The sequence below is a fragment of the Ascaphus truei genome, chromosome 3 (genome assembly GCF_040206685.1).
Source record: "Ascaphus truei isolate aAscTru1 chromosome 3, aAscTru1.hap1, whole genome shotgun sequence".
Lineage (NCBI taxonomy): Eukaryota > Metazoa > Chordata > Amphibia > Anura > Ascaphidae > Ascaphus > Ascaphus truei.
In genome coordinates, this window is record NC_134485.1 from 17341781 (window position 1) to 17363672 (window position 21892).

General features: G+C 39.8%; 1 protein-coding gene and 1 long non-coding RNA gene across 2 annotated transcripts in view; both read right to left on the minus strand.

Moving 5' to 3' along the window:
* Positions 1-2124: 2124 nt before the first annotated feature.
* On the minus strand, positions 2125-6840 carry LOC142490875 (uncharacterized). Its single transcript, XR_012800123.1, has 4 exons — positions 6161-6840; positions 4831-4921; positions 3507-3663; positions 2125-2451 (listed from the first exon to the last, which is right to left on the minus strand). It is a non-coding gene; the product is annotated as an uncharacterized LOC142490875 (long non-coding RNA).
* Positions 6841-17753: 10913 nt separating this feature from the next.
* The window catches only part of LOC142490618 (nicotinamide N-methyltransferase-like), a 27652-nt gene continuing 23513 nt past the window's right edge, over positions 17754-21892 (minus strand). Inside the window, exons 3-5 of the mRNA XM_075593035.1 lie at positions 18421-18664; positions 18304-18311; positions 17754-18029 (exon numbers count right to left, since the gene is read on the minus strand). Coding sequence (XP_075449150.1) covers positions 17837-18029; positions 18304-18311; positions 18421-18664 — 445 coding nt within the window. The 3' untranslated portion in view covers positions 17754-17836. The remainder of the gene's footprint in view (positions 18030-18303; positions 18312-18420; positions 18665-21892) is intronic.

Below are 21892 nucleotides of genomic sequence, written 5' to 3' on the forward strand. Positions count from 1 at the left end.
ATGTTATGTTGATTTCATTCACAATTAATACATAACATTGTAGGTCATGGTCATAAAATGCAACACATTAATATTATTGATTAATAATACTATGTATGAAGAAATAAGATTATATTGTACAGTAGTATTTGACTATACAAATTTCACATATGTACTTGCTGACTATTTGAAGTAACATCGAATAGATTTGGCTTTCAATACAGTAATATTCTTCGTTTTCGGGTATGTAACCAGCAGAATTTTATTTTTCCTGTACTGTACATAGTGTCCAAAAAAAAAGGTGTATCAACACGTGCATCACCTGTTTCATCATCTGCATCGTCCCTATCCTCACATGCATCTGCGGCCTCATCTTTACCAATTGAAGGTGAGCCATTCTAAAAAATAAACTTTGTTAAGGTTGTTTGTAAACGCTGCGTCACGTTACGTACACTGTGTATAGGGGTTAATGGTGTGTGTTTGATGTCAGTGTCTTTTTCTAGTTGAAAATTAGTTGACGAACACCCAATACTATATATTATTTATTAAATTCCATGTTCAATGTGAACATTAATAAACACAGTGTTTTTAGATTGTGATACTGCAATCATATAGTTTCTCTTGTTGGAACATTGTCCCGCTACATGATGACTGCTGTGCGTGGCCACATACTATAGGACATGTGTACAACCACAACCTTCCTTTGTGTGTACACATTGTCAATCACACACAATAGCAACTATAGCAACAATAGCAACTACAAAATACCCGTCTTGACATTCACATTAGCATGGGACAATAGCATGAGTAAATTAATATAAATCCCAGCAATTGACAATATATAACTGATACAGGATACTATAATTCAATGTGAGGATCATTAGTTAAAAATACACACATGGTCTTTGGTTACATTATATCTAAATAACAACATATATATATAGTCTTATGATTATCAATCTGTAAGTATGCTTTGATGTGACATAACTTTGGTAGTGCACAATTGGCCGTAATAAAACTTAAATATGTTATATTCTCATGATTCAATATGTTCTTTCTAACGATCTTATCATGCTTTATCAAATCTGATTATGTTAATTAGTAAATTTGTCTAAGCTGATTTTTTTGCTTTTTCATTTTAGATGTAACAACTGCTGTCTTGGTTTCTTCTGATACCTCATCGGTGGTATCTAAGTCACTTAGTCCACAAGTTAAGTCTCCCAAAAAGAAACAACAGAAAAAACGACACTTGTCGAACCAACATACATCGGAGCAGAATTTTATTAATTCTCAAAACCAACGTCACCAAGAAATGATGGCTGTGCAAAAGGAAATTGTAGCTGAGCTGGTCAGCATAAAAAACATTTTAAACAGGAATTGTACTGCATTCAATTTACACAATTCTTCGTTACATTCGATAGATGAAAGTCTGATAAAACAGAATGAGCTACGTGCATGTGCAATATTGTCGAGAAGACATGATGTTGGTTCTTCATCATTTGATCATGGTCTTGGAATATTTTCCACACCTAAGTCAAAACATGAATCTCCACCATTGACCTCCTCTCCGGCAGCATCTTTGCCATCTTATCAGACACCATTATTGGCAGCTTCTCCAGCTACATTGAATGTGTCGTCTCAAGCACAATTATTAGCAGCTTCTCCTGCAATCTTCAACACCTTTTGCTTTTGCAACATTCTTAGCAGATTCCCCTGCAACCTTGAATGCTTCTGCACAATTTGGACCGGGTACTCCTGCAAACTTGGATGCTTCAGCACAATTTGGAGCGGATTCTCCTGCAACATTGAATGCATCAGCAAAATTTGTTGTTGGTTCTCCTGCAACCTTGAATGCTTCAGCACAATTTGTAGCGGGTTCTCATGCAACATTCAACACCTCTGCGTGTGGTAAATTTGTTTGGCCTTCTCCTGCAACCTTGAATGCTTCAGCACACTTGGTATCCAAATCTTCAGCAACGTTGAATGCTTCAGCACAATTGGTATCGGAGAGTCCTGATAACGTCAATGCTTCAGCACAATTGGTATCGGAGTGTCCTGATAACGTCAATGCTTCAGCACAATTGGTATCGGAGTGTCCTGATAACGTCAATGCTTCAGCACAATTGGTATCGGAGTGTCCTGATAACATCAATGCTTCAGCACAATTGGTATCGGAGTGTCCTGATAACGTCAATGCTTCAGCACAATTGGTATCGGAGTGTCCTGATAACGTCAATGCTTCAGCACAATTGGTATCGGAATGTCCTGATAACGTCAATGCTTCAGCACAATTGCTATCGGAGTGTCCTGCAACGTTTGTTGGTTCTGCTCCTGCAACGTTTATGGCTTCTGGAGTTGCAACATTGTTGTCAGATTCTCCTGCAACCGTCAATCCCGCTGCTGCAGCACAATTCCTCGCAGCTTCACATGCAAGTTTTGCACCTTCTTCTGCTCCTGCAACATTGGTGGCACCTTTTTATGGTAGTCAAAAAAAAAAAAGATTAGGAACAAGTAAGAGAAATGTCTTACGCAAATACTGGTGCCCTGTGATGGGTACATGGAAAAAACAGAGTGTAGGTAACCCAAAAAAGGGAAATGATCAGGTGTGTGCTTTGGCACATACACAAGCATATACACACATGTCAGGTACATTACACCCGACAAAGCAAGCTCAAACAATGTTATTTCCAAATATACAGCCATGTGAAACAATGGCTATGCCAAGTACACATCCATCTAATGTAATGGCTATGGCAAGTACACATCCATCTAATTTAATGCCAATGGCAAGTATACATCCATCTAATTTAATGCCTATGGCAAATATACATCCATCTAATTTAATGCCAATGGCAAGTACACATCCATCTAATTTAATGTCAATGGCAAATAAACATCCATCTAATTTACTGCACCGACACACTTTATTCGAGCAAATACCCAGTATGTACCTGGCAGATACCTGGAATGCGCCGCTCCTCACCTCTGACAAGCCCCGTTGCGTTTGTCTTCCCAGCCTGGGTTCATGCCTGGCTGACGGGCGGCTGATCTGTTAAATGATAATGATTAGGATTTAATAGGCTGCAATGCTTCGCGTGTCTACCAGATGGCATAAATTCATGAATTGTAATGCAGTATATATATATATACTGTGCAGTATTGCAGCCAGCAGGAATAAAATGCTTCAATCCCTGCCTGGAAAATAACCCAATGCACTCGGGCAGAAAACAGTCACAAACCTCAATACACCCGGGTATACCCGAATTCGTGGGACTAGCCGAGCTCGAATAAAGTGTGTCGCCAGTGTAATGCCAATGACAAGTACACAGCAAGCTCAAACGAAGTTATTTCCAAATACACAGCCATGTGAAACAATGGCTATGCCAAGTACACATCCATCTAATTTAATGCCTATGGCAAGTATACATCCATCTAATTTAATGCCAATGACAAGTACACTGCAAGCTCAAACGATGTTATTTCCAAATACACAGCCATGTGAAACAATGGCTATGCCAAGTACACACCCATTACAAACGCCGGCCTTTCCAAATATGCAACAGCTCTCAGCAGAAACTGCTATAGTGAGACCCCTTATGTTACGTGGTCGTGTCAGAGAGCGCACACGTCTCGAACGGCCACCTTCAAGTCAACGTCCATTGACAAGATCGCAAACATTGTTGTCTGAAAAGAAATACATTTTGAAAAGAATATTTGACTTGTGTGCTTATTTTGTAATCATAGTGACACAACATAGTATGTATGGCAAATACATAAATATCGATACCTCACTTCATTGTATAATGTTTTAGTAAAAAAGAACAAGTCAAACTTACTAATACATGTTCATACATGTTATTACATCAGTTCAATCCATCTACACTGCCGACACAGTTTATCCGAGTGCGGCTCATTCCGCAAGCCGGGAAATGTCCCGGCTTGCGAGCCGCACTCCCTCAGCGTGCCGCGCATCACCGATGCGCGGTCACGCATCATCGGGTGCCAGCGCCCCCTGAGGGAGCCCTGGTGTCCCGCGATCGCGGGACGGCGGCAGGGGGTTCCGGGGGACCCGGCGGACCCGGCAGCGGTAGGGAGAGCGCCCCGATCGGAGGGCGCTCTTCCGCTGCTTCGGCGCGCGCCCGTCACCCTGCGGCGCGCGCCAGGATACTGCTGCGGCCAAGAACGGGCAAATGCTCGAATAAACTTGGCCGCAGCAGTATGTAAGAACTGTTGAAACTTGTGTTTCAAACATGATTGTATAAAATCATATACTGCTATGACATTACACATTGTAATTTTAAATGTTAATGTCAAGTCAGTGTAATGGTCAACATTTGAACTAACTACATAGTGCAGATTGTGAACATGTTTAGCATGAATCCAAGCTGTACATTGTAAAAAGTTTGTTAACATTTTCTATTTTTTCTAATACTATAAATAATATAAAAATATATTTTTTTTCATAATGTTACTTACAACACTGACTACAGAACATATCATTAGCCTACAAAGTGTGTATATGTGTGTATATATGTGTGTGTATATATATATATGTGTGTGTATATATGTGTGTGTATATATGTGTGTGTATATATGTGTGTGTATATATGTGTGTGTATATGACTAAAATAAGTATAAAGCAGCGCATCGTGAGTGAGTATATAAGTGACAACATGATATAACGAACTATACGTGCTAATGTAACAAACCGTCAATAAGTGTCTATCCTAATCTTGGTGAAAAATACTGTAAATTCTACATATCATATTAACGGTGATAAGTGATAACAAACACAATAAACTTGATACATACAATATAAATAAATATTTCATACAGAGGCCAAATACGAACCATCACTACAATAGTCCAATGATGGAACATTCATGTTGGTTTCGGAGGTCTCCGGCTGCTCTCAGGGGCCTGAACCACATCAGAATGGAATCTGCATGAAGGAGACAGGAGAGAGCGCATGGCCCATAGTGTCAAAACATCAATTTTTGGAGGGGGTATGGGGGGAAACAAATGCATACATTACAATGGAAGAACCACACTATAGCAAGATGTCCTGGACGTACACCACAGAGACCTGCCAGCATGGCTGTATTTATTTTAGATGTTTGGAACTTGTTTCCTAACTATTTACCTACCCAAGACATCTTGCTAGAGTGAGGTTCTTCCATTTTCGGTAACGATAGTCTTCTACAACATCAATTACAGTTACCGGATGGTGGTGATTATGATCACGATATGCTTTCTAAACTTGTACCCTTGTGAGTGCATTTTTTAACCCCCACTCCCTCTTCCCCTCAATATATGTAAGGTTTTATATTTGTTGGCGTGCGGTGTGTCATATCTATATATGTATCTATATGTATATGTATATCTATATCTAAACATACATGCATACATACATGTAAAGGTATCACTACCGTGTTAGGTGACCTTAAATAATCTGTCATTAAATATATGATACCTTTGTGTAGCAAAATAAATGCTCATTTCATTTCATACAGAACGGTATCATATATGTTACATTGCTTTCTATATCCCTAGAGACATATATATTTATATTAATGTTATCATGTACTATTATTTGTGGTTCTTTATGTGTTAGATTTGTATTTAAACTAGCATTTCAACATTAGCAAGCACACCGCAGTTCACATGCAGTAATTTATAATGGTAAAGTAAAAGTACATTAACACAGTATGCAAATTTTTGTTCCATACATTTTTACCATGTCTCTGTCTCGGCCCAGAGATATATATATATATATTGATATATATGGCCATATAGAGAGATCTATGTAGGTTACTATAATAATGGCTAATCATAATTTAGGACCTCTATATACAAAAAGTTGTGTTGAAAGCAAATATACATACAGTAAGTGAGACACTTTGAAAACACTGTGTATATTCTGATATAGCATGTTGTTACTGAACACATTCATGTAAGGTTTTAGGTCAGATATGCAGAGATATACCACTGTCATGATTTAATACAGAAATACACTGTGGCCTAATGTAGGTTTAATTTTTTTTAAATAAGTTGTAAAAAAAAGTCTGCAGCTGGTTTTGAACACAGATTACTGTACAAACACAGGAGGTATTGTCTTTTAACCTTGAAGTGGAGCAGAAATATACGAAATGTATCCATGTATCTTATGAAACATGCTTACCTCAATAGTTCATCAGACATTCTTTTTTGGAACACTGAAATGTCGCTTCCTACTTACAGTACACTCCAGTTCGTCCTGCTGAAACCTATGCCGTTATAATATACAAAGCAATAAAATATCAGCCGGGTGAAAAAGCAACAGTTCATCAGATTTTTGAATATATTGTCGAAAATTATGCTTTCTACAGACAGTCCAGTAATCGTCAGAAATTGATGAATGCTATCAAACATACTTTGTGTATGAGAGATAATTTTCAAAGAATTGTGTCACGTCCTGGTCAGAGGCTTGGATTCTGGATAGTTGACGACAACTGTCACACTATGTTGGATCGTAGGAGTAATCTATTAGTAAGGAGAGAAAACAGAAGTGTAATGACTTCACAGAGCGGAATCTCTAATGAGGCAAACCAACTTTACGGGTCACAGTATCAACAAGCACAGGATGAAAATAACTTTGCAAACTGTACAAACTGGCCTCAAGAATACCAGGATGCATGTGAAGACAGAAGCACAAATACTTGCTTTGATCAGCCACAGTACCTTGAGACAAGCCTGGAATACGTGCAAAACGACATGGCCAACTACATGGAAGCAGCTGAATATTCAATGCTAGATTCCAATATGTATGGAGATGAGATGACATCCATTCTGAATGGATTCCAGCAAGAACATGGATTCATGGAACCCTGGTAAATAGAAATAAATGTTTTTAATGATAAATGTGCAATTTATATAAATAACGTTCGTGCTTAATTATAATATCATATAATATGATTTAGAAAAATTAGTCCATGACATGTTTACAAACATATATACTTTTGTGACAATTATCAATCCTATTTTAATATTACTCACAAACATATGTATGCTATGATAAAATGCTTGCAATTAGAGTTGATCCACACAATTTGCATATCATCAATCATAAGGAGTAAGGCTTGTGATTTTTTTCTCTTATAAGTAGTATTATGTATTTAATGAATCAAGTCTTACTGTAATGTAATCCCTATTGCGCTGTCATGTTAATTGCTAATGAATCAGTGTGCGTGTGAAGAAATGTACTATGCAAAGATACGTTTATTTGTCTTATTAACGTACACGCGCAAATGTATTTTTTGGCTGCATAGTCATATGTTCTACTGTGACGCGCATTGCTTTGTGAACTCACGTGAAAGTGAGCCTTAGTTTTCATGTATCTAGTGCCGTGACATGTAAGTCATGTGTATGTGTGAGTAAATTGTATCGCAAATGGCTGCGCAGAAATGTATCTGTATTGATGGATGTATGCGTACATGTGTGTGTGTGAGAATAAGAAACAACATATTTTTTATTTTTTTATAAGGTCTCATTACTACTTAGCGCAACAACTGAGATGTAATCAGTGAACACATGCAGTAACACATACACACACATACATACATACACACATATATAAACAACCATGACTACATATATACACACACACACACATAGCCACACATAAGCAGACATAGTAGCGGTGAAAGCTAAGTGAGTAACGAAATGGTTAATGATCAACAACGTATGTCGGGTCCCGCCTCCCTTCCATGCGCGCGCGTACATTCTATATAGTGTGGTGAGACAACAACAACCCAGCGCACGTCAGTATATGAAAATTAATGTTGCGAGGCATGTTTGGACTGTATCAGGCACGGATAGCGGGGGGTGGTCGTGCGGCGCGTGCACAACACTGCACAGTGATAGGCGGCATGAGGGGACAGCGAATGATTGTTATAGGAGGGGGCATTGTTGTTGTTTTGCGTGTGCGTGTGCATGACGTAAACCGCTTGGGACAGCATAATTGGTTGGGAATAGATTGGGGGCGTGGCCACGCATCCGTCTCAACTGTGAATGAAAAAGCTAACGAGAAAAAAAAACATGTATCTTAAACACAGAAAAGCACCTTCATCCTTAAGGTGCGTAGTGTCCATTTACACATTGAGTGCAGGGACATACACACACAGCGCACACCGAGGCGTGCGCACATGCCATTGAACATAGGCTGCATAAATGGGAGCACAGTAGTTGCTGAAAGTAGCATAAGCAAATAACATGCTCTCCCTGGCCATACAGAACGTTCACAACTTTAATATTGTGTACACGGACAAAGTGCACCCTCATTGGAGGAGACGTTCACGTGACGTCTTTACTTGACAAACAACTTCACTTTAGTATCCAGCTTCCGTTTATGCGCGCGCTAAATACAATACAGTGGCATGTTTGAAGTGGAAAGAATCGCAGTTTCCTATGTTACATATTGTAAACAAATGTGTATTCTTTTTGCCCGTAACTCGGAAGCGGAGGTGTACCGGACTGGCAAAGGGTGCTGCAAAACAACACACATGCCCTCTCATGGTCTTATCGCAGTTACCCCACAACACAATGATAAAGTTTTGCAATAATGGAAACCATTACTCGAGCACATATATCACACGCTTTGCGAGAGGAAGGTTTGTGTGATATTGCATAGTGTTGAGCGTCCCGCTCCACACGTCAACATAAAATGTGCGCTGACTTCATAAAGCACAGTGCAATGCACGCGCAGCTATGACAATTAGCGTGAGCTTAGGCAGCACTTAGATACAATGTACAAGCACGCACAACAGGGAGTGTTGTGTCACATGGCAGCGACATTCATGATTTTGCACCCTTTTGCACGCTACTATGAATGTATGTATGCGTTAATGATTTACCATTGCAACCAATCAATGTGATAACATATTTTGCCTACATTACACAATGAGATTTTGGATGAGACACACTACGTTCATACATGTAATATTTCTATGAAATGTTAATTCATTCGCCATAATCACACAAACATGCATTACATAAACTTATGTAACTACACTGTATTTTTGCAGAATAAGAGTAAAATATACATGTATGTTCCCAGTTTTCATCATTGTGAATGTTAATGGCCGTGCGTGCAAAAGTACACTTTAAAAACATACGCCTTGCTCAGCTAATTACAATGGATATAATTTTATATCTGTTGTAACACAAATTCCTTCAAATACTTACTTATAACCATTCTTGTGTTGTACTACTTAATAGACATATTGAACGCAAGCAACACAACATGTCCCCCTGCGCTTTAACATATCATACACAAAGGCACATGCACAATCATGTCTGATGACCTAAGTGCGCACATGAGACATAGTTGTGGATACATGCCAGAATGCATATTTTTTAACAACACATACAGGAAAACATTATCATTTTAAAAATGCACGCATCAATGAATACATAAGTACTATATCCTGATATTAACAGTTTCTTAATGTTATGTCATTTCAGAGAAAACCGTTTGACATGGAGAAGCATCAAAGGAGAATTGAATATTGCAAAAGGATGCCGAAAACATTTAGTTAGTTTGCTTAATGAATGTGAAAGCTTCATTAGATATTATGCATTTAAGTTAAACAACACTACTTTATAAAGGCTACATGTGGGTGGCTCATGCACGTGTGACAATTTCTTTTGTTCAAGTAAGACACACAGAAACCGTACATAAATGCCATTATATTATGAAGTGTGTATGTGTATACTGATATGTGCACAAGTTTATGATGAATACCGTGCCTGTAGCCACAATTATAATCAAATGTTGGTGTAGCATATTCCAAGAAAATAATTAACCATTAAAAGCATTACATAATGAATACATAGATTTGTTAATATTCATGATTACATATATAGATATGCATGGTAAAAGTAATCAAATGGCACATAAGCTGTGTTTATAACAACATGTAGATTTGTGTAGAAACACATTATGAATACATATTCAATGTACTTTATTACAGAATGATCCTTGTAATTGTAAAATGGAAAATGTCAACGTTGACAGGTGTAATTTCATGATTAAGTCTCATGGCCTATTGTAGTCTGTATTACATATAATCTGAAGAAGTTAGGACACATATAATCATACATATTATGTTGTACATGTTCACTTTGTTAATAGTTTATTAAAGATGATGTGTTAATAATGCATAAATTAGCATAATTACATAATAAATCACTAGTTTCATACATGAATGAACATGTACAACATGTATGCATCATGTCCACCTGACACATTGTAGTATTTTAGTAGTTATCTGAAAGAGCAACAAAATAAGACTGACATTTACATACCATACACATGTGGCCACGTACACACCGCATAACTTGGATACCTAATGTGTTCAGCCAACACTATCCTATGGTAGTTGTAAAGAAAAAAAACATTAATATGACATGCAACAACATGACACACTATACAAAACTTTTTAAATTTTCAATGTTAATGACCTGAAAAATATGTGGAAATCACTTTACGCCGTGTCTCCACCGGCAGTCTGCTCATGATCCCCTGCTGCATGTACAGGAGGTTCATCATCGAGACCCTCACGTATGTCGCCTGTTATATTGTTACTTAATGCAATGTTATGCAGAATGCAACAACTCATCACTATGTCAGCGACCTTTTCAGGCTTGTACTGTAGGACACCACCAGATCTATCAAGACATCTGAAACGACTTTTTAACAGTCCAAACTTCCTCTCAATAACTGAGCGAGTGGATATGTGTGCCGCATTATAACGCTCCTCGACAGGGGATTGTGGGTTAAGCAGTGGGGTTAGGAGCCACGTTCGAATACCATATCCCGAATCACCTATAATACAGTGGCACAACAAAAGCTTCAGAATTATTAAAACTATTGCCTGACAGACATGTACATATTGTATAACATCAACACATACATTAGACACACAATGTGGTTGTAGTACATGTTAAATATGTAACAAGAATTGTAAGGTCAAGATAACATGCATATATGTATTTATGTAACATACATTAGCAAACTTTCAAGGATAGAAGGATGTGTGATGTTACTAACAGACATGATCATACCAAATGCATTCAAATTCTAATGCCTGCAGCTACGCTTCACATAATGTAACACATAATGTTGCCATAGTGAATTTAATGTCTATATCTCACTGTACGAATTGACATTTATGGTATGATATTTGTTTACATAACATTGAACCATTTAAAAACGTTACATATCTACTTTCATACAGTATAATAAATGGAACATTCCAAAAATGTATGTATTCATTATGTGTCCACAACACATACTTACAAAAACCGTTCAACACACGAGTCTTCTATAAATATTTACTCACCCACCAACCAACCATGACCATAAATACCAGCCTCAAATGCATGGTAGACTGATGAATGTTGCATAATATATGAGTCGTGGCTGGAACCAGGAAATCTGGCTACCACATTCAGAATTTCCATGTTAGCATCGCATACAACCTGCACATTAATGGAGTGAAAGTGTTTCCTATTACGGTACACATACTCCATTTCACCAGGTGCGAGCAGAGCAACATGTGTGCAATCAATTGCACCCATCACGCATGGAAGACCAGCTATGCTATAAAAAGCCTTCTTTAGTTCCAACCACTCTGTGTGCTCACTAGAAAAATGTATATAATTCCTAGCACGTCTATTCAGTGCACATAGAAACTGGGTAAGGGCTCGCGACATTGATGGCTGCGACACCCCACCTACTATGGCCACAGTTGACTGAAAAGACGCCGAAGCAAGAAAATGTAATGAGATCAGCATTTTAACAAGACCAGGTACTGCATGAACTCTGTCTGTTAACGGCTCTAAATCTGCTTTTAAGTCTGCATAAAGAGCCAATATTGCTGATGAACTCAAACGATAACGAGTAATTATTTCTGCCTCGCTCAGCCCCTCCAAATATGTACGATCATGAAAAATACGTTGTCGGGGAACCCTCTCCCCAACCCCTGTCTCTCTTCCTCCCCCTCTCTCTCTTCCTCCCCCTCTCTCTCTTCCTCCCCTCTCCCTACCCCCTCTCTCTCTTCCTCCCCTCTCCCTACCCCCTCTCTCTCTTCCTCCCCTCTCCCTACCCCCTCTTTCTCTTCCTCCTCTCTCCCCCTCTCTCTCTCTCCTGTGTCTCCTAAATCCAAATGTGGATGTGCACGCATGAAAAACCAAACATCACTGTCAGTATCGTAACCCGCCATCTCTAGCTGGAAGGAAGTGTGTCATTAGCTTCCTTTAAATGTAGTTGTAATAACGTCACATGACTACTAATCACAGGAGGTGTAAATGAAAATCATTAATTAACACAATTATACCTGTTGGATATCATTAATTAACAATTAATTTCACATGACAAATTAAGTATAACATACAAATTGATGTATATATTAAAAATTTATTTGTTATGTTTTTATCGCTATTTAATACATAGCATATTGTGTAACACCTTATTATTGTGAACGGATTACACCGTAGAAACATGCACTGTCTGTAGCAATGTTAGATCAGGAACATCTCCAATATGTTACAAATGCTGGATTGCTGCAGACATAACACAGCTGAATTCACAGAGAGCGTGATGAAGATTGTGTGAGGTAACATGTAAAGCTAGCATCAACACAATTGAAAAACATAGTGTAATCATTACATTATGTTGACCATCAAATGTATTCATTATTGAAAACATATAAAAAATCACTGAAATAAGGCCTTCATCATCCTTAGGGATTCATTGCAGGAATATTGCCCTTCATAACAGCAGCTCACAATGTGAAAAACAACGCCTGCTTATATGTATATCACTATATGAGCTAAATGAACCAACATTAGCTGCTCATTAATACTGAATACAGATTTGAGGCACCATACAGGTAATGAAGAGGTGAACAACATTAGCAACAGCTAAAAGCTATTAACACACGTGGACATAATACCTGGTAATCATTAACAAATGAAAATAACACCCACAAATGACGCTCATAAGTCTACAATAAACATGACAAAAAAAACACACAAAAACAACACACATTCCAAAAAGTTTTAGGACTTAACAAACAGAAATAATATAACATGGCAACGTGTGACTGCTGCCACTCAGGTGGTCACAGCATTTGAAAGGATCAAACAAAAATAAGGATAATGTCAAACACACACACACACATAAATGTACAAAGTGGCGTGACAATCCATTTTCCATAAATCTGATGCATGCTGGGAAAATAAAAGCCTGGTATTAATGAATGCCATCTCAAGCCATTCATCAGATGCAGGAAAAATTGATTTATTTTCTAAGTCAACACATATCGCAGCTCATCGACCCGTCACACCACCTATCTGCCAACTGTTTTGTGGTGGATTGTTTTTGGAGATAAAATCGCGTTTTTGACAAGCGAGAGGCAGCGATCGCCAGCGATCACTGACTCGCGGCTCTCTGAATTGCGCGAGTTTATCAACCATCCAAAAATGGTCGATAAGGCGCTGATCGCTGCTCAGACAGCGATTTTCGGAAAGCGAAAAAAATAATAATCGATAAACGCCGTTATCGAGCACTTATCGAGCCTATCTGAATACGGGTGCCCATTTTGGTCGATAAGTGCTCGATAAGGGCCTTATCGAGGGTTTCTGAATAAGGCCCATAGTGTGTCAAAACATTTTGCAAAGTATCACAATTCAAATACAAAAGGTCTAAAATTCACTGCCATTGAAAATGTGCAGCAACATTGGAGGGGCCGAAGCAGAGACACGGATCTGAGTAAGCGTGAGATGTATTGGATACACAAACTTAAAACCTTAATGCCCAATGGGCTTAATGCTGATTTCGAAATAATCCCATTTCTCACTTAATACACTCAATACTCGGATCGTTTCCCTTGCTGCGACCTCTCCCATTTACACTGTTTTCTTATTAAGTATATGTTCAGTGTGTCCTTTTGGTTACTATTGAGCTATATATTGGGTCTTTTATCTATTAATTATTAATTTTAAATTAATTAATTTTTAATTTATTTTTAACTATTTGACGTAAAATAATTAGTGTGCATTTTAACTAAATTCTATATGTTGATACTAACTCATCCTCTCTATTTCCTCTCTCCTACCTGCTATACCATGAGTACGCATGATCAAGTCTTTTAAAGCCCTTTATAATTTTATAGATTGCTCATTTTTATATTGCATTTCAAATTCTGTTATTCTATTATTGTATATTGTTGCGTCGTTTTTTGACTGCTGAGTTATGTACCGGTTAAAATCGGAGAAACAGTGTGCCTATTAAATTAAACTATTTATTAAATTGATTGATTAGTTAATTATTTACCCTTTATATATCCTTAAGAACCCATTAGGGGACTATTCGTGCTCCTGAGGAAGTTGTTATTCACAACGAAACGCGTAGAGCCATTCACAGTTGCTGCAGCTGCCCTTTCAACTGAAGGCTCCTGAGCTGCCGAGTTCCCCCACTGCTCCTCTCCAAAGCCCCAAGACCGGACGCCGTCACTCACACAGTGGACGTGACGTCAGACGCCATCTTCCATCCGGTCTGATGTGAGTCAAGGAGAAGATCAGTTGCTAGCTGTTCCACACTGGGCCGGCACTCCCTTTGCCTCAAGTAAAATCTTACGTGAACACTGAATATGTACCTATTGTGAGTACGATTCTTAAAGTTATAGTGCTGTTTTTTTATATATTTTTTATTTGTGATCTGCACCATGGTCTGCCCTTGTTTTGCATGATATTGATCCTACTACATCTCCTGACGTTTGAGCTGATCTGCCTACATCCCATGCTGTAAACCACTGCTGCTATAGAAGATCCTGACCCCTTTCTACCAGTTGTGTAGATCAATGTGTTTTATTATCTGACCTGCTGTAAGTAGGCACTGCTACAGAGCCAAGATTCGTTTGTTCTATCCAGATTGTGTTGATTTGCTGCACTATTATATGTTCTTTATTTTTTATGGTGTATCCCTGCTATCTTTGCTCCCTTCCCACCTTGGACAAGCTGAGATGTAAGGAGGAGCAGAAGAGTGTTAAGGTTTAAAGTGAAGAGGAGAATTGAGTATGTGATACAGGATTTCAGCAGGATAGACGCCCAAGACAGATTTAGGAAAGAGTAGAGTGATTCTGGCAGCAGCGTTAAGGATACTGTCGATTGTAGGGGAGACAAGTGAGAGGCAGGAAAGCTGTACAGCAGGAGGTTACAGTAGATGGGAGAGAATGAGGGCCTGAGTCAGAGTTTTAGCACTTGAGCGGAAAGGGTGTATCTTTGTAATATTGTGGAGGAAAAAACAACAATAGATTTTAGCAACCTATTGAATGTGAGAGAGGAATATGAAAGAGCTGTCGAGTGTGACGCCTAGACAGCGTGTTTGTGCTACTGTGTACATGATAGTGCTTCCAACAGAAATGTGGAAGGAGGTAAGAGGGCCAGGTGTGGGAGGAAATATAAGGAACTCCGTTTTTGCCATGTTAAGTTTAAGTCGGCGGAGGGCCATCCAGGATTATATACTGTAGCGGAGAGACATTCCGAAAATTTGGTCTGTACAGCAGGTGTAAGGTCAGGGTTTGAAAAGTAAATTTGTGTGTTATTAGCATTGAGGTGATATTTGAATCCAAGAGTTGTGATAAAGTCACCTAGAGAGAGTGTGTAAAGAGACAAGAGGAGAGGTCCAAGGGCAGAGTCCTAGGGTTCCCCCACAGAGAGATCGATAGAGGAGGAGGTGTTAGCAAACGAGACACTGAAAGTATGATGGGAGAGGTAAGAGGAGATCCAGGAAAGAGCTTTGTTATGAATACAAAGACTATGGAAAATGTGAAATCTGTATGGTAATAAAAGGCGAATATTTCATGGAAATGGTCACATTATTAGGGGAACAATGTTTCGAGGCACAATGGCCCTTCTTTAAATCCATTTTGACATCCCAAATATGCAAAATTAAATGTGGTATTTCCCTTGGTTCCAATGTACAGTTCTGTGATAACAAAAAATATCTCAGTCTGATTCCTCTGTACATCCGAGTATATCTCTGAAGCTGCAAGAACTGCTCTCCGTCTGACTCCTCCGATTGCTGATTGTAGTACTACAATGTACTATCTACTTCATAGCCTAGTGAGGCAAAGTTTCTGACAGGCACCCCCCTGTCTCCTCTCCCCACCGGCTCTTGCCCCCTCCCTGCACGGTTCCGGCATCAAATGACGTCACATGACCCAGGGGCATCATTTGACGCCGGGTGTCCATGGAGACGCGTAGCTGGATGGGAAGATAAGTAAAAGTTACAGAGGCCTCACATGATCCCCGGCATTTATTTTAAATGCTTTTGGGGATGCGCAGAGCTTTTGTAACAGCCGCGCCCCCCATTTTGTGCACCCCTGGCTTAGTGTGTATACAGTATGCGGTTCTTGCTCTCAGTTGAGAAAATGAAGATAAGTGATACATTTGACCAGAATAACAAGCAGACAGCAAAGGGAAACTTTTTTGAATAGTTTATATTGAATAATAAATGGAAGAATAATATATAATAATAATAATAACATCGATAATAATAACTGTAATAAGATCACTAGGTAAAAGCACAACATGTAAAGATAAGCATACCCCTAAAATAAATGTAAACCTAATAGTAATATTGGGGGTTACGGAAAGCACAAAGGCCATATTTACTGGGCTCCTCCATTGGACACCTTCAGCACAGCTTAGTAAATGTGATCTCTCAGAGCCCATTCAAGTGAATGACCTGTAAGGTGTCTTCCGGCATGGGTGGAGTCGTGTGGAGTAACACGCCTAATAAATATATCCATTTACTAAGCTGTCTATTAATATACAGTAATTACTGAGGTAAGGTGTCTTTCCGAACAGAATGGGGTTTATGTATCAAGTCAAAGGTGGTGCAATTTTGGAGCAAAAAGATTGCACCAGATGTATCAAAGAAAAAAATCCTTTCGCTTTGAAAATATATATGTTTCTTTGATACAGATGGTGACGGGTTTACACCCTTAGAATTGCACCCCTTTTGCTTGGATACACAAGCCCCAAGGTCTCTTATGGATTATGGAAAAAAGAGAGATCCAGCGCTCCACGGATTTCAAGATAATGAATTTATTGTGCCACACGACGTTTCGACCAACAGGTCTTTTTCAAGTGCCTTGTCACTTGAAAAAGACCTGTTGGTCGAAACGTCGTGTGGCACAATAAATTCATTATCTTGAAATCCGTGGAGCGCTGGATCTCTCTTTTTTCCTCAGTGTACATTGGAATTTCCTGGCAGGTACTTCCTTGAACCAGCAGCACCGGTAAACTGTATGTATTTATTTATATATTGTGGTGTGCAGCCTTAACCCCCCTTTACATTGGTACTCTTATGGATTATAACATCTTAGTAAATATGGGCACAATTTTTAAATCAAAATTGTGCGAACAAAAAAAATGTGAGGAACAAAACTGCTTCTTTATAGTAATCAGATAATATGTGTTTCATGATATATTGAATAGATTACCCTCATTGTTCTAAACTGCTCCCATGTAAATGATCTACACTAATCTACAGTATTAACCCAGCAGTGATGGTTCTCTGATGAATAATACCAAACACACGATGACAGCATAGCCAAAAGTCCCAGAATCCTTTGATGATGCTGTGGCTCTGATTTTATGTATGTATTTTGGAAGATTTGTGGATGGGGTTTAGGTTTTTTTGCTCATACAGCCGTCCCCATAAACATATCTAAGTTAATTTATCCACTCTAAAGCATAAAGATGGAATCCTAGTATTTTTCTCCCCTCTTATTACAATTTTTTTTTATTAAACCTCTCTTTCCTTTTGAGCCCAAATAAATCCTATGTGCTCATAATCTGTCAAATGTGTGGTTTGTTTACGAGTATGAAGATCAACACTTTTAATAACAAACCCTGTATCAGTAAGGGCCTTTCTTACAAATTCTTCATCATATTTCAGTACATAAAACTTGTGCTCACCAATCATGTAATAAGACATACTGCACCGACACACTTTATTCGAGCAAATACCCGGTATGTACCTGGCAGATACCTGGAATGCGCCGCTCCTCACCTCTGACAAGCCCCGTTGCATTTGCCTTCCCAGCCTGGGTTCATGCCTGGCTGATGGGCGGCTGATCTGTTAAATGATAATGATTAGGATTTAATAGGCTGCAATGTTTCGCGTGTCTACCAGATGGCATAAATTCATGAATTGTAATGCAGTATATATATATGTAGTGTGCAGTATTGCAGCCAACGGGAATAAAATGCTTCAATCCCTGCCGGAAAATATCTCAATGCACCCGGGCAGAAAACAGTCACAAACCTCAATACACCCGGGTATACCCGAATTCGTGGGACTAGCCGAGCTCGAATAAAGTGTGTCGCCAGTGTAGAAATAGCCACAAATAGTACCAGATGCCCTCCAATTTTTATCAGGGAGGATACTTTTTTCAGGTTGCTGCGATAAGCATCAAGATCTTTGCTTACAACCTCCAAGTAGCAGATGGTTATGAGACAATCCACCTTTGGTAGAATGACTGGGTGTAGAGGGTTTTCTTTGGTGAAGTCGCATATTAGAATATGCTTGATTGCTCTTCTTAATTGTTCTTCTTTTTCATGCCCCATCACACTTGAAAAGAAAAAGCTCATTACTACAGAACATATCTACAGTACATGCTGGTGTGTACACTAATGTTCATGCATTTGTCAGCTCAACTACAGTTTGAGTAATTGTTGCTAAAACTGCGTCCATTTTTTTTTACTGTTTCTGAGGTATGCATATTACAGGACTTGTTAACAGATACAGGCAAATATTTACTAAACAGCAATACTATAAGATACCGGTGAGAAACTTTATTTCCCAGATAAGGGAATGCGCTAAAATATTTCTTTCAGATCTGGAAGGTGCTTTATGGTATAGTCGCGCTTAGTAAATATAGTCCATAACAAATCATGTGCTGGTGAACCTCAATGTGCATTTGCTCACATCACCAGGAATGTATTGCTATTATTAAAATATATTAAGGACGGATATTTCCATATATTAGAGATAATAAAATACATACTTACTGAGCAGTGCTATTGCATAAGTTACCTTTCAGCACTGGAATGGGCAGCAAAGTGTCTTCTGAAATCGGAAGGCGTCCCATAGAATAGCCCTACTTAGTATATAGGGGCCTAGGAGGGTTACTCATTAAGCTCTTATATTTCCCTAACTGCATTATTATAGTTTAATGAATACTCCTCTATATTCGCGCATGTTTGCACAGTCGGGGAGAAATTCTCTACTCGGTCTCCTAACAGAATGTTGCATTCTAAATTTCTAAATATATAGATTATTCTGAACTATTGAGCAGAGCCAAGATATGAGCGTCCCTCTGAGAGAACACAATGCACTGGAGATGTAGGTTAGGGTGGGTCTTTTGTTTCTTATTTTACATTCTGACCACTTTTTGATCAATATTTTGGAAGATAGTGCACTGAATACGTTGTTACGTAACTTACTGTATAAAACATTCTCTACATCCAAGTGACTGGACATCATATTTGCAGTTAGACAAATGCAATCTTAGCAAGCTAAAAACCCAGACCCACCATATTATATATTTCCCTGTGTCAACTGGAGTACTACTGGGAAAGTAACTACAAATATAAACGATAAACAAAGAAGCCCAAATGAACATCCAATAAAACAAATTATTTGGTTCATTTGCATATGTTTTGTCATTTAGTTCAATCTTTTGGCCAAAATGTCAAGCCTGCAGCCATGACAAGATAGGCCCTTTCAGCAGTTTCCTACACTACCAATTCTATGTGGTGTCCCTTGTATTTCTATTGATGCAACAATATGCGTGGGAAGTATATATTTGTTTTCTTGTACATTATTTGTTCGATTTTTTTCCACTACATTTATTAGGACATTTCTGGATTTAACCAGTGTTAACTACACTGTAGATCACACATAGCACATATAGGCCTGGTTACATCAAGCACCAGTAAGCCAGAAATTAGGTATTGTCGGGGAAAAAGGGCGTTATTTTTATGGTGTAATACATCAGTGTTGTGCTGCTACATATAACGTAGTGTTTACCGCAACTGATAAAAGAATCAGGAGTTGCATCAAAATGAATTAATGCAGCAAATTGTCAGGTTGAGGTCATACTTAAAGTCCTGATTTTTTATTGAAACAGAGGTAATGTCAATTGTGTAAGGTACAGAGGCAACCAACTTTATTCTAACTCGGCTAGTTCCGCGAATTTCAGAATATCCCGGTGATGTTCGGTTTTGTGTCGTCTTCGCCCGGAGTGTATTGCGTTATTTTCCCGGCTGTGATTTAAGCATTTTATTCCCGCTGGCTGCAATACTGCAATGCCATGTAAAAACACATGGGGGCGTTTGCGAGCTGTTGTCTTTGAAGCCGTCCCCTATAACCCCTAACATACAGTACTGTACACATACAGTACTGTATATGCACATCAATGATACTATGGGCCGGCGGGGGCGAGATGTGTTTGCAGCAGAGAGAGATCCGCTGCTCTCTCTGCGCAAACATCGGCACATTAAAAATGATTTAAAATACATTTTATTCCTAGTGTAGATGTGCAGGGGGTCTCCGGAGCTGAACCGCATTGGTTTCAGATCCGGGGACCCCCTGCTTCCCGAGATACAGCCCCCTTTATGAGGTGCCGGTATCCATCTGCATTTAAAGGTCCCGATCACGTGACCGCGGCCTGTAAACCAAGCAGAGGGATACCGGCACCTCATAAAGGGGGCTGTATCTTGGGAAGCAGGGGGTCCCCGGACCTAAAACCAATGCGGTTCAGCTCCGGAGACCCTCTGCACATCTACAGTATGAATAGAACACATATATAAATAAACACTCGTTCCTTACCTTAGCGGCTATGTGCTATAGTAACGAAGCAGCATTTTTGTATTTTAATAATATTGTACAGTGAGCAGGGGGTTCCCTGAGCCAGAAATCAATGCTCAGGGGGGCCCCTGCTCCTGCACAATATTATTAAAAATACAGAAATGCTGCTTCATTACCATAGCTGATCGCCGCTAAGGCAATGAAGGGTTAAGGCAGAATAGCATGTTTATTGGGGACATTTGCCCCCAATAAACATTGCAATAAACAACATACAGTACACCCCCTGTGTATCTATATCTATATTATTGAAACCGTTGTATGTCCGTGTCTAGGGGCAATCTGATTGGTCTGTCACTCAGCCTCTGGCCGTCTGTCACAGCCTCTGGCCAATCAGATTGCTCCGTGGCCGCCCCCCTCTAATTGGCTTGCTTCTGTGGCCTCGACCGGCCCTCCTCCTCTTCGCGCCGTCGCTCGGCCACGCTCTTCTTCTCTATCTCTCTCCTGTTTTGCCTCCTGCTGAGTCCAACTGCCCCCGGGTATCACCCCCACCGGGTATTGCCCCCCCCTGCCCCAAGTGTACTCCCCCCCCACTGCCCCCTGTGTCGGTCCCCACTCCCTTTCCCCGGTGCCCCCCCTGTCACCTGCGTGTTCCGAGCCGTCCAGCGGCCTGGCGGTGTATGCACGCGCGGCTGCTCACGTTGCTCGGGCAGCTCACCGTCCTCCCGACGCCGGCTCATGCATGCTCCGGGGTGACATACACTGCATGCTCTGCCCCCCATGCCCGGGACCTCGGCTGCTCCCGTTCTTCAGGCGGCTCACCATTCTCCTGACGCCAACTCGCGCACGCTCCCAGTCGCACAGCGGCCTGCGCCGCCCTCCACACCCGGGATCGACCGTGCGGAGCGCCCGGATTGGAGAGAGGCACCTTCTGGACCGGTGGGAGCTCGGAGAATGGACGGTGTCCCCCGGTGGGGGGGCGAGGCTACG